Source organism: Magallana gigas, chromosome 4 (assembly GCF_963853765.1).
Source record: "Magallana gigas chromosome 4, xbMagGiga1.1, whole genome shotgun sequence".
NCBI lineage: Eukaryota > Metazoa > Mollusca > Bivalvia > Ostreida > Ostreidae > Magallana > Magallana gigas.
The window spans coordinates 30,123,845-30,137,773 of NC_088856.1; the positions used below are offsets into that span (position 1 = coordinate 30,123,845).

At 34.3% G+C, this 13,929-nt stretch overlaps 2 protein-coding genes across 2 annotated transcripts in view; both read right to left on the reverse strand.

Annotated features, from left to right (window-relative positions):
- The window catches only part of LOC105339616 (ubiquitin-like modifier-activating enzyme 1), a 127,190-nt gene extending 115,768 nt beyond the window's left edge, over positions 1-11,422 (reverse strand). The window contains exons 1-12 of the mRNA XM_066081987.1: positions 11,323-11,422; positions 10,005-10,070; positions 5,823-5,966; positions 5,386-5,492; positions 4,972-5,062; positions 4,537-4,669; positions 4,192-4,289; positions 3,693-3,839; positions 3,291-3,461; positions 2,793-2,900; positions 1,543-1,623; positions 1,153-1,308 (exon numbers count right to left, since the gene is read on the reverse strand). Coding sequence (XP_065938059.1) covers positions 1,153-1,308; positions 1,543-1,566 — 180 coding nt within the window. The 5' untranslated portion in view covers positions 1,567-1,623; positions 2,793-2,900; positions 3,291-3,461; ... (6 more) ...; positions 10,005-10,070; positions 11,323-11,422. The remainder of the gene's footprint in view (positions 1-1,152; positions 1,309-1,542; positions 1,624-2,792; positions 2,901-3,290; positions 3,462-3,692; positions 3,840-4,191; positions 4,290-4,536; positions 4,670-4,971; positions 5,063-5,385; positions 5,493-5,822; positions 5,967-10,004; positions 10,071-11,322) is intronic.
- LOC136269669 (ubiquitin-like modifier-activating enzyme 1) lies at positions 2,619-13,571 on the reverse strand. Its single transcript, XM_066083308.1, has 8 exons — positions 13,458-13,571; positions 5,386-5,492; positions 4,972-5,062; positions 4,592-4,669; positions 3,747-3,839; positions 3,291-3,461; positions 2,793-2,900; positions 2,619-2,639 (listed from the first exon to the last, which is right to left on the reverse strand). Exons 1-8 carry the CDS (start codon positions 13,569-13,571, stop codon positions 2,619-2,621), a joined length of 783 nt encoding a protein of 260 aa, XP_065939380.1.
- Positions 13,572-13,929: the final 358 nt, after the last annotated feature.

The following is a 13,929-nucleotide window of genomic DNA, read 5'->3' on the forward strand; positions in this document are numbered from 1 at the left end:
CCTACCTGTAGTGTGTGTTCGATGGCGTTGGGGAAGTTCTTGAGGGTACAGATAGGAATGGATTTCTCGGGAGGGTCCTGCGAGGAGGAGTAAGACTCGGTCAGTTTGGGAATGACCACCTGTACGTTGCCCTTGGTGCCCAGGGTCCCTGATTCCAGCAGGGGCTTGTTGTAATACACACATCTCCTGTCCATGTACAATCCTGGGCAAGAAAACAAGCCCATATTGATTATTATTCAATAGAACATACTATACTAAATTATGCAGTTTTTAGTACATGTTTATAAGCATTTTAATATTTTTTTCATATACACATGTACTGTTGATGCATGAATATTAAATCATCTGAATTTTTTTTAAATTCTTATATCAACGGTGTTTGCTGAAATATCATAGTACCATTTCAGTTCTTTGTATACAATTTTTTTTTTTTTTTAAACTTTAAAAAAGAAACTCACTTGCATCTACATTGTCCAGGGCATTAGCCACGCCATCCAGCTTCTCAAAGATTTCGTGAGTGTAGATGTTCTCTGTATCGGGCCCCACCCTGTTTTCCTGGGAGGTGATGTGTATGTAGGGATTCATGTGTTTGGCAGCACAGGCTGCTGTTGGGGATTTAGGTTTCTAAAACAAAATTTACTGGATATGTATAAAAGTGTGTGTGCGCTTGTGACCTGTTATCTCGGACATTAACCTAAGGTGACAGAAATTATCAAAACACCCAAAACTGTTAATAAAATGTTTGTTTTTTACCTTTAAAACAAATCCAACTAAATCTCAACATGTTATGTGTTGATTTTTTAACACACTCTTGAGAAAACCAAGAGGAAGAGTTGTTGAATCAAAACTATATATTTTATGAAGAGTATTAAAAGTGGAAAAATTTAAAGTGAAGGGCAAAAACATTGTACGGTATGTGTATTGTTTATTTTTAATCACAATAAAGAATTTGGTTGGGCTAGTAGATATTGAGGTAGGGCAAGTAAATTTTGCCTTGCCACTTGCCCGAGGGCAAGTGCTAAAAAAATGTATTTGTCAGCCCCCGGGCCTCTTAAATGAAACTATATCTTATTATTAAGCCTATATTCATACTGAAAACAAACTCTCTCTCTCTCTCTCTCTCTCTCTCTGAGCACGTATATATATACTGACCTGTACGTCCCAGGGCCTAAACAGGAACTGTCTGTTAAGGTTGGATTTCTCAATGATGTCCATGTCTGTCACATATATATGTCCATTCTCTCCTGCAGACAGACCCATCAAGGCCCAGTTCTTTAACATTTCACATCCAATGGCACCAGCTCCCACCTACAAAACAATTCTAACATTACTACACTTCAAATATCTTCATCAAGCACTTCGAATACTTCATGTCTAAAAATCTTTAATAAAGTTACCAGTCTTATCATAAACTGCTTCCACATTGCTCAAAGATGTAACAATTGTAAATATACATTTTCATCGTATGCATTATATCAATAACTTTTATCATATCATCCAATTACTGTAATCTGTTATTCAAAAGAAATCAACAGCACTTACCAAGAAATATTTGAGGTTTCCCATCTTCTCCTGGAAATCTGACCCAAATACAGCTACCTGTCCATCTTATCGACTATTGGTCTGAAAGTCAAAAAAATGTTTTGATTTTAAATCTGACAATAGATAAATACTTATAAAGTGACAATTTTGCATCAATTTGAGCTGTTTATTCTATGTTCAACTTCTTTGAACCATTGGCGTGCTAAATGGTTTACAGTAACTTACTGGTTTACACTTACTGTTAGAAATCACTGGTTTACATTACTAGTTACTGTTTTACAGTTACTCTCTAATTTACTAGTTACTACATGTAATATTTGGTCTATGGTTACGACAGTTACATACTGGTTTACTAATAACTACAGTACCGATCAGACCCAACCTAACACCAGAGTAAACCCCAACTAAACCCTGGGTTTACTTTTTGAAAATTTGGGTCCACTCGGGGTTTACTTTGGGTTTACTCGGGGTTTACTCGAGAATTGCTTTTGGAGTCAACTATACGCACTGAAGTGTGAAACAAACTTGTATTTTATCTTATCATCCTACTGCCTGTAATTCCTGCCCTTTGTAAATTCTGAATACACATGTAGCGTCTGCTTTCAGGGTATTCTTCTGATCGGGGTTTACTCTCTGTGTCTACTCTGGGTTTACTTGGGGTTTACTCTTGGTCCACTCTAGTAAACCCAGAGTAAACCCAGAAAGTAAACCCAGGGTTTAGTTGAGATTTACTTTCTGTTAGGTTGGGTCTGATCAGTACTGTAAACCCTAACTCAACCCTGGGTTTACTTTCAGGGTTTACTCTGGGTTTACTACAGTGGACCCAGAGTAAACCCAGAGTGGACACAAATAGTAAAGCCTGATCAGAAGCATACTCTGAAATTAGACGTTACATGTGTATTTGGAATATACAAGAGGCAAGAATTACAGACAGTAAGATGGTAAGTTAAATGAAGGGTCTGCTTCACAAGTCAGTGCTACAGTTGACCCAAAAAGCAAATTCAGAGTAAACCCAAAGCAAACCCAAGGTAAACCCTGAAAGTAAACCTAGGGTTTAGTTGGGATTTACTTTGGTGTTAGGATGGGTCTGATCTGTACTGTACAAGTACTCAATGATTTACGGTTACAACAGTTATTTACTGGTTTACTAGTTACTACAAGTACTTAATGATTTACGGTTACAACAGTTATTTACTGGTTTACTAGTTACTACAAGTACTCAATGATTTACGGTTACAACAGTTACTTACTGGTTTACAGTTTTCCTCTGTCAGAGAGGTGTCCTTGTCTTCTGGCAAACACTCCAGAGCATCAAAGTACATGTACTGACACACTGGGTGGAACTTCCCTGAGCAGGCCTGAAAACAGCAAGATCAACTCATCTTATTACATCTCATTATCATCATCATAAGACATTTTCATATGGGTTTAAACAGTCACATGACAAAGCAAATGGAATATCACATTCCAACGCTTAAAGACCCTTAAAGGTTTTTCTGTAGAAGAGATGACAATTTCTGCGGATTGTACTGAAATATTTAATAGCTGCATGTAGACATGCCATGCCGGGGGGGGGGGGGTCCACATATTTATATCTCCTCCATTATACGTTCAATTTATTATTTTTTCAATAAACTAAACTAATTCTTGATACATGTAAAATAATTTTAATAGAACATAGCTCCAATCAAATGCATATTAACAAGAAGAAAAAAAAGGTTTAATCATCATATGACATTTGACCTTACCTTCATGACCTCCTGAGCTGCCACCCCTCCCATAATGGCTGCCAATGGACACAAGTCTCCACGGCAGGTGTAAGCCATCTCTCTCATTACATTCTTGTCCAGCTCATCCGCTTTAGCTGGTGACTTCTCATTCAAGGCCTTCACAACTTTAAGGAATTCATCAGCATCAGCCTTAAAAAGAAGAGAGAAAAAAGCTTCAAAATCAAAATTTTACTGATTTGATCACTTTCTTAAACATCTAAGGTTTCTGTTCTATAAACAACAAGCAAATTTTTTTTAGGTTTGATAACTCACCCCCCAAAAAATTGGGACTTTGAAAGTTTTAAGTTATTGTTTCTTAAAGAAAAAATTGGAATTTGGAAGTATAAAAGTATTGTTTCTATGAATATAATTAAAACTGACCTTGCATCGACTACAAGGCAGCTGTCCTTTCTGTTACTGGAATTCATACAGAGCCTGGAAACCAATGTGTAACTGACCGGGGCGGTCAAACTTAGCAAAGTCTGTTATGAGGAACTCGGGGGCATCCATAGCAACCTTGATGGATTTCTGAAAGCACAAAGAAATTAAAATCAGTAATGAGTTGTAAGGTAGGGAATTTTTTTTTATTCAATTCCATAGTTACAACAATGAACCCTACTTTTGAAACACCATTAAAAAAAAAATCAATAGGAAAAAGCTGGAAGAAAATAAACTGACACAATACAGTCAAACTTCGTTATCTCGAACTAGATGGGACTATTTGAAAACATTGAGATATCTGAGTATTCGAAATATCAAGGCCAAAACACTTAAAAAATAAGAGGCTAGAACTTAAAAATCACTTCAACATATCCATTGTATTTGAGATATCGATGTTCGAGATATTGAAGTTCAGCTGTATACAGTTGTATAAACTTACAAAGTGAATCGTTTTATGCGTCTTGACTTGGGAAAGTACTCCCCTTCATTCATAGTTGGAAAATTTGGTTGTATCTCCAATGCTAAACGTGTACGGTCCTGCAATTAACAAAGCGTTTATCAGATAACAACAACAACAAAAACACAACAAAACTTTTCTTTAATACGTACATGTATCTTCTTTTTTTTACAGTATCTCCAAATATCAAATTGGTACAGCCCAAAAGTAAATCAAAAACTGTTCTTTTTAACATACAAGTGTACATATAGGTGAAGTAGGAAATCCATATATTCTAAAGTAAATTGATTCAAATGTTCCAAAGGAAATAGACTGAGGGAGAATTACCTAGCACTTTGATTTTGATTGGTTTACACCCCTTGAGCTCAGTCATTCCCTGTACTTCAGCGAAAGTGATGTGATCCCCGTCTTCGTATCCATGGCGGGCTTCGTACAAACAAGTGACCACGCCCTCTTTATCCTAAAAATAGATCAAATTGTTTAGCCCGCATCATTTGAACACTTTTGTTTATTTATTTTTTTCATCTTAACATAATAGAGGCTGTGAATTTAATTTTTTTTATTTCTTTCTCTCCCGACACCATGAGAAAAAAAAAATCAAGTTTGAATAAGGAACAATCAATTTTAACTTAAATCATTTTTAACTTATTTAGTGTTTCACAATCACCCTGACCAGAATGTCTTTTACTGTACAGTATGTTAAACCCTGCACCACCAGCCAGGATTCAGTTATTTTTTTTAATCTGTCTGGGTCTGCCTTACCTTAGTGATGGATGCCACCATGTTTGAGATGGGCTCCTCCCCATCCACATCATTCATCACGAAATTATCTCCAAAGTCGCAAAACAGCTCCCTGCCAAAAACCAAAGCCCCCACATTAACATTACTATAATCAGACATTGTCAATGAGCCTCAGTTCTAGTTTCTATAGCGACAGGTCACTATGACTGATAAGGAACAACCAACAAGGAGCTTCATACACCAATGGTATTCATTATTTGCCTGAATTTTCATCACATACAGAATGCCTTTTTAAAATCATGGAAATTTTTACTATGGAAAACCTGACAATTCGCTTGGAAGCTTGCAGAAAATAAGGTTAACCCTCATAAATAAGGCAAACCATTTCATTCAATAAACGAATATCAGCTTAAGTCCAACAAAATTAAAACTTACACAAACAGTCCTCTGGAATCAACAGAAATGAATTTAATGTTGTTCTTGTGGCAGATCTCTCCAATTCGGATTTTCTCCTCCAAATTTGAGTTAGTCAGGACAACTACCTACAAATGAAATCATAAAGACTAGTAAATTATTTCAAGCTAAAAATAATTGAGTAAGTAAAATATATATTCAATTCACATCTTAATAAAAACAATTAAGAAATTCAAAGAAATTTTACGGAAAATGGTTTCTAAAACAGCATTTAAATAAATACTAGAGGTACTGTGAGCAAGCTCACAATTGATACCCCCTGCTAAGAAAAAAAATCATAACGCGTGTATTTTTGCTATTATAGAAAATATTGGATGAATCTATTTCACTGTCCATTTTCTATAAATAACAACTGCTCTATTTTTGAAAACTGTTAATGCTAATAGGAGTAAACAAACCAATTTCTGTCCTTTAATTCCATTTAAATTTAAGTTAACTGTTGATGCATGAGGACAGTTGCATCCTTCCGTTAACAACCATGACTGGAATCAAACGAAATCCACATGTCAAGTATTCTCTTTTGGGAAGTGGACAGGCATAGCCTACAAGTAATCTATTATTTTACACTCGCAAAAATAAAATTTGAAAACAAAAAAACATTTATTGTGGAACACATGTGGAAAGTTTTACTGAATTCTGTAGCTACATCAAAAAGTTATGAGCGATTATTAAAACCATGGTGCTCGCGGTGGCCTCTGATTTATGAAAATATGTTTAAAGTTATACTGTATGCAATTTCACGGGGTGTTAATTTTGAATGATTTTCTTGGTTCTAATTTGTGCAAATATACAAGTCTATTCACAAGACATAGCAAACTTGTTTATATCATGACCACCCGAGAGTATATACATGTACAAGTTTAGGGAACCCTGCCTTATGGGGGGAATGGGTTGAAAAACTGCCGTTATATTACCGGTATTCAATTTTAAAGAATTCAATTGGCGTGCATTTTCATATAAATTAGCATTGTCAGGTTCTAATAAAACTAATGCGGGTGCTGAATCATAGCTAAATTCACTTTAATATTGGCATTTTAGGGGCATAATTTTATAGATTCTGTATACCATACAAGCGTCTAAATAACTCATTTTACACAAAATTCGTATTACATAGAAGCTTTTTTGGTTTACGACGATAAAACCAACTTTCTGGATAAGCTGCTGTATATTTTTGGGGCAGTTTGGACGGTCCGATGCACTATAATCGGGTCGCTGTTTGATGTTCTATGAAATTTCAGAGGAAATCTGGGCTAATTTTGTATGCGCCATTGACAACAAAGAGGTACCGGCCACAAAGGCCCATCGTTGGTGATTTCTAATCTACACACATCGATAGAACGCCAAAACACTCCACTTTATGACTTAAAAACACATCATAACAATTTTCCTTCATCCACTTCTCTTCGCAAGCCAATCTGATTAAAATATCAGCTGTTCTGATACATAATAACATATATTAAGTGAATGTCAAAAATAAAGTCAATAAATGAAAAAAAAATGAATGAATATATATATAAATAAATGAATAAACAAGATATCTGTGAGCCAATGCTCACTAGTGATACCCCCGCTCTGATGTGAATATGCAAAATAAGCAAAGTCGACATTTAACAGAAAGCTGGCATCCGATTGGTACAGAAATATATCCCACAATATGGCATGCCTTAACAAACACTGTGTAAAAATTTCAAGCATCTCCGATAAATAGCTGCTGAGAAATCTTTGACGAAAATTTGTTTGAAAATTTTGGCTAAAAATAAACAAAGTCGTTATTTAACAGGAAGTTGACACCCGATTGGTACAGAATAAATCCCACGATATGGCATGCCTATACAAATATTGTGTAAAAATTTCAAGCATCTGCTATAAATAGTTGCTGAGAAATCTTTGACGAAAATTTGTTTGAAAATTTTGGTTAAAAAATAAGCAAAGTCGACATTTAACAGGAAGTTGAAGTCCGATTGATACAAAAATATATCCCACAATATGGCATGCCTAAACAAATAGTTGGTTAACATTTGATGCATCTGCGATAAATAGTTGCTGAGAATTCTTTGACGGAAATTTGTTTGAAAATTTTGGCAAAAAATAAACAAAGTCATCATTCAACAGGAAGTTCACGTCTGATTGGTACAAAAATATATCCCACGATATGGCATGCCTATACAAATACTGTGTAAAAATTTCAAGCATCTGCGATAAACAGTTGCTGAGAAATCTTTGACGAAAATTTGTTTGAAAATTTTGGTTAAAAAATAAGCAAAGTCGTCATTTAACAGGAAGTTGACGTCCGACTGGTACAAAAATATATCCCACGATATGGCATGCCTATACAAATACTGTGTAAAAATTTCAAGCATCTGCGATAAATAGTTGCTGAGATAAATGTGACAGAAATTTTTGTTACGGACGGACAGACAGACGGACAGACGGACAGACAGACACACAAGCGTAAAACAGTATACCCCCTCTCCTTCAGAGCGGGGGTATAATTAATTATTTAATAAGTAAAAAAGAGCAGTTAATAAACTATAATATATATATATACAAATATATAATTACATACAATAAGTCAATGTCAAGAAATAAAGTCAATAAATAAACAATCAAATGAATGAATAAATAAATAAATAAATATATAAGTTAATTAATTAATTAATACAAAGAAGTTAAAGTTAATGACACGCCTCATTAACGGAAGAAATTTTTAGAGACATGGTGCGGTAGTAGGTTGTTGACAAATCTCTTACTACCGGTAACTTAAGATTAAGGAGTTGAAAGGCCCACGCATCACCGTAGTCCAAGGTAACACTCGTTTTCTTGTCCAGTGTATGGTTAAGAATAGTTTTTTTGTCTGTAAGGCCGCTGAGTTCGCAACAAAGATACATGTAAATGTTGAAAAAGTGTGAGATGTCTGTCCATCAATTATTGCGAATCGAGCAAGTCCCTGTACAGAAGCAAGTAATGTGAGCAGCGTCGTGTCACCTGTCTTGATGACAGGTAGTGATATTTACCTCTGTCTGTTATACCATGTTTCGAGGGATCATTTTTTTTCAATTAATATTAAAAGTTTTCTTTATATATCAAAGTTTTCTCTTTGAATATATATATACACATACAAAGGGTGAGGATATTGTGTATTGGAAATATGAGGGACTGGAGGTGATATACTAGGATTACAATTTTATATTGGCAATTAAATGAGAGAGAGAGAGAGAGAGAGATGTCATTTCAATATTCAATAAATAATTATCATATTGCACCAAAGAAATCAAGATAACAATAAAATTAAATGCCTGCATAATGCAGATTTTCCGGTGTAATGTAGAATAATGACGCAACGGTCATTATTCTACACAGAAAAATTACCCCCCGGTCATTATTCTACGTAGAAAAATGACCCTTTTGCCTGAAGCATAAGTGTCATTTTCATAAAAATGAGCACCGTCTCTACATGAAGAAAAGTGACCCCTGTAGAATAATGACCCCCTTATAGATTTAAGTTTTTCAGTAGGTATATTTTTTTATTATTCATGAGATAGTTTTACAATATTGTAATTTTTACTGCAGTTTACAGAAAGTAACAGAAATTATAATTCATATAAAACAGTCATTGTGCTTATTTACAATTCTTAGCTGATATATATTTTTCACTCTAGACACTCTACAGAACCATGATTCCAAATTTGGAAAAATTCAATACATAATTATGGATTTTGCAGCATTGATACACATGCATGAAATCTGAAGAAACAGTCCAGTTATAATTTACCTAAACAACATATAGCTCATCGGCAATCGATGCTCTTCAAATAGCATAAATTGAGGAAACTTTAATCTCAAGGATTAAAATACATGTAAAACATAAACATTCAATATTTTACCAAATTTATTTTGTTCATATTCTTATGAAAAAGCTCAATTATGTCTGATTTTATAAAAATGTTGTCATAAAAATCACAAGTTTTTCTTTAATTACAAAAAAGAATTGTTTTTAAATACCACAAAAAAGGTAAAATAGAAAAGTATAGGAATTTCCCTATCCATTAAGGTATTACATGTAGGTATTGGTTCATAAAAAATAAAGTTATATATGACTCTATAATGTGAGGCCCTCAATTCAGTTTTTGCTCCATTTTGATGCTAGCTTGAGATTACCTCACCCTATATGACATCATAGTGATGAGTTGTTTTTACTCACATAAGTGTAATATTTGCTGAACTTTTATTTAAGCCTAATTTCGGAACAAATAAACAATTGCAATGACTTAACTCATTAAATATGTCATAGGGAAAAGAAACTTGCTTATAAGGAGTTTTTCTTTTTACTCTTGTATATTGTTACCATGGTAACAAATTTAACAAAATTTATCAAAAGACATATCATGCGGAAGAGAGTTCAAAATCCAGAGAAAAAAAAATACCCACTAAGTCTGTGAAATATGTAAAATCAATATAAAGTTTCTCAGTATCTAATACTCTAAATTATCTGCATGTAAAATACTGGCCAGGGTATAAGTTTTTACAGGTTCCTTCCTTTAAACTTGGACAATGTAGTTACAAAAATGAATTTTACTTACATCAAGTGTGGCTCATTGTTGTGTTTTATTCTTTGAAGATTAGTTCCATTTCAATTTACATGTTATCTAAAATGAAATGTTTTGAATTTAATTCAACATGTATCAAACACTATCCCCAACATTTGCAATTCCATGTCAAAAGCAGCCATATGTTTAAAACTGAGAGAGAGAGAGAGAGAGAGAGAGAAAGAGAGAGAGAGAGAGAGAGAGAGAGAGAGAGAGAGAGAGAGAGAGAGAGAGAGAGAGAGAGAACAATAACTACATCTTCATGCACAACACATCTGTACAGCCTAAAGACAAACACCCCCACCCCCCACCCCAAACCAACGTTCTATATCTACCCCCATCCCAACATATTGTCAGATCTATTTTTTCATTGTTTTCCCTTGGACTGAAATGTCACATTTTCAATGGTTTAAACATAGCACGTGATTGCGTCATATATCTCTATATTTGTTCTGTGAGAAATAATATTAGGCAATATGGCCGTCATTAGTCAACGCTTCGCTTATTCATTTCGACATTTCATAGTATTTTAAACATAAACTGCATGCCGTAAGTTCTTAAAGTATTTGGAGTAGTTGCCCTTTGAAATTTTTTAAAATTAGAGTAGTTGCCCTTAGAATATTGACGTCACATTGTTTTGTCTGGAGCAGAACAAAATGGCAGCGTCGAAATTTGCTCAAATCTCTGCAGAGGAAAGGGAGAAAACATTTTAAATTGAATAGCAACAAAACATTGTAAGTAAACATGGGTGAAGCAAAGATTTTGAAAGAGTATTTGTAAGGTGAGATTGAAAATTTTGTAGAGTTTAAATGAGTTCAATTGGACGAGATGTAAGGCATCTTGTACATGGCTTTGCGTAGATCATCGCTATTTGTGAATAAATATGTCGCTTGAAAGTCCTCGAGAAAACAAAACACTTATTAGGTTAGTTACTGACTCACTACGGAAATATATTGGGTTGATCAATCTCATAGAAGGCTCGGCTTCGCCTCGCCATCTATGAGATTGATCAACCCAATATATTTCCGTAGTGAGTCAGTAACTAACCTAATAAGTAATAATAGTATTAATAAATAAATATTATACTATAGTAAATATCTACTTAAAATGATTACTGATAATTTCATTCAATTTTGAATATGATAAACAAAGATAGGTTTTGTGGATCAAGTACTAACCAACATGGTAGGCTTCTACATGTTAAAGAGTGCATACCTACATCTTCGGTATATAGTCATGTCACATGCATGACAAATTAATTTACTCAAATTTAATGCAAATCTATCATCATAAATATAGAATTGGAACCTACCGGACATTTATACAATTCCCTTACGATGCAAACTAATCTTAGATAGCTTGAAACTGCTAGAATGAAGTATTTTTCCTCACCGGAAACTTTCTACTTCTCTACTTTCACTTTTGCTGGTTTGAAATGATCGCACTAAAAACCCGAAATGATATTTGGTCTCAAAATTAATAAAAATGTCTTCTAAACTCATATATAATTAAAAACACACATGCATCTTCATTGCTTTAATGTAAAAACTCAAAATAATTTACATTCAAGTTAAAATCACTATTTCTTTAATTTTTTTTTTTTTGAAAATCCCGGAGGGGGGGGGGGTGTTGTGATGGATATATTCCTAGAAGATGTGTTATTAAAATGATTAAACTTGTTGAACTTGTTGGAAATTTATTTTTGTCACATAAATGAGAAGATTTACAAAAGAAAAATGCACGTTTATCATAACCCCCACGACCTATAGGCTGACCCCGCAAGGGACATACTTTGCAGAATATAAAACCAACATGTACAGGGATTTTACTGTGTTATTATCACGAAGCCGATAACGGGTACAGTAAATCGTAATCTAACAGATTGATAAAAAAGGGGTTCACCATCTAAAGTATGTCAAGTTTAGTGCCAGTATACAGTGATTTATTTACATTTTCATATACCTATATCATATACCTATTTACATTTTCGGTGTTTATAACTTTAAAATCAGTTGAACAGAGTGAAAATTCAAGTAATTTCAAAGTCGTATCTTGGATACGGGGTAACCAATTTCTATTCTTGTTTACAGCGGGGGTCATTTTTTACGGGAGTCATTTTTCTTCGTGTTTAACATGAAGAAAAATAACCCCTGGGTCATTTTTCTTCAGAAAAATATAATCATTTCTCAGTAAGGTGGGTCATTATTCTACGTCAAAAAATGAACCCCGGTCATTATTCTACGGGGGTCATTATTCTTCATTACACCGGCCGGGGGAGGGGGGGGGGCACACGCCATGCAAATTGTTGAACTAAAAATCATTGTAAATAAAGTTTATATCTTATCATTTCTTCGGAAACGACACTATTTCAAAGATTGTGTAATCCATCCCATGGAAACTTAAAGCTTGGAAAACTACCGGAACTACATGTACGTAATAGAGGCAAGGAACTCCGCACCACACGGGGCTCGGTTTCGGGATTTAATTCCTCATCGGAAATATTTTTATTTCTTCCAGTAACTCCCACTCTTTAATTTTTCCCTTGATATTCGTTTTTAGAAATAACACAAAATTTATAATCCGCGTCAACAATATTTTACAGTTGATAAATGACAACAAAAATATTATTCCTTTTGTATCGTATATTTAGGATTTGATAGTGTACAGTATGTAAACTGTACTGTGTATAAATGTTCAGATCCCAAACAGATAAACATTGCGCACAGTGTCTTCGCACGTCATGTACAAGAGGATCTTTGTTGTTTCAAGGAATGGAACAGACCGTAAAAAAGTACAGAGCAAGATGTGGAGGAAACAGGTGTCAATCAAAATCAACTGATGTCCTTGTCAGCTGATTTAAGACTTCTATTCCAATCTAAATTAATTATCATTATTTGTGAAGAGAACTAGCTCTTTCAAAAAATATACAGTAAAACACGGTTATAGCGAACACGCTTATAATGAATTGACGCTTACAGCGAAGTGATTTTCATTCCCTGTGACTTTATTTCATGTTGTAAACTTGACGGATATAACGAATTACGCTTATAACGAAGTACAATTGCCCGTCCCTGGGACTTCGTTATAAGCGTGTTTTACTGTATGTGAAATGCTTGTATAGGGAATATTGTATGTGGAGATTCTACAGAATGTAAAAAAAAACACATCATGGCAGATAACATTGTTTTTTAAAGTGGATAGCGGGGAAGGGGGCATGATTATCCGATCGAAATCTTGACAAGAAAAAAAAAACAAAAATAAAAACTTTTTTTCCACAATCTTAATCCATGGAATCCAGTTAATTTTGTTAAGTTTCCTATAACTTCGAACCATGAAGGTGGAGCACTCCTCCATAATTGAATTTTCCATACGTAAATTTAAGGCAAAATATTCTCTCCCTGCCCCCCCCCCCCCCTCCTTCGATACTATACGTGCCTGACATCTGACCATGAAAATTTTTCGGGGAGGGGGGTTGTCCAAGGTGTTGATTTGTTTTCCGATGAGTGTCTGAGGCTTATTTATTATGTCCAGTGGCGGAGGAGGGTTTCTGGATCCGGGCATGTCCTCAATTGTTTTAATTATTTTGTAAAGTGCTGCTGTGAACCCTTTGTTACAAGCATTAATTAAAACAATAAAGACTATTTGAATATTTTGACTTTTTACTAAATTCATGATTTCATGACTTAAAAAACATATATAGTGTAACAATGTTGTAATAACTCCTGGAGTCAAAATTACGAAATTACCCCACTATCGATCATATATCAGTATATATACAAATGAAATACCCAATTTCAATTGAATTAATTCAGTTTGATGCAATAAAAGAAAAGAAAGAAAGACTGATTTTGCTGCCAAGATTATTTTCCTTCATGAGAAAATCATGTTTCTCTTTTGCATCGACTGTCTTACAGAGTAG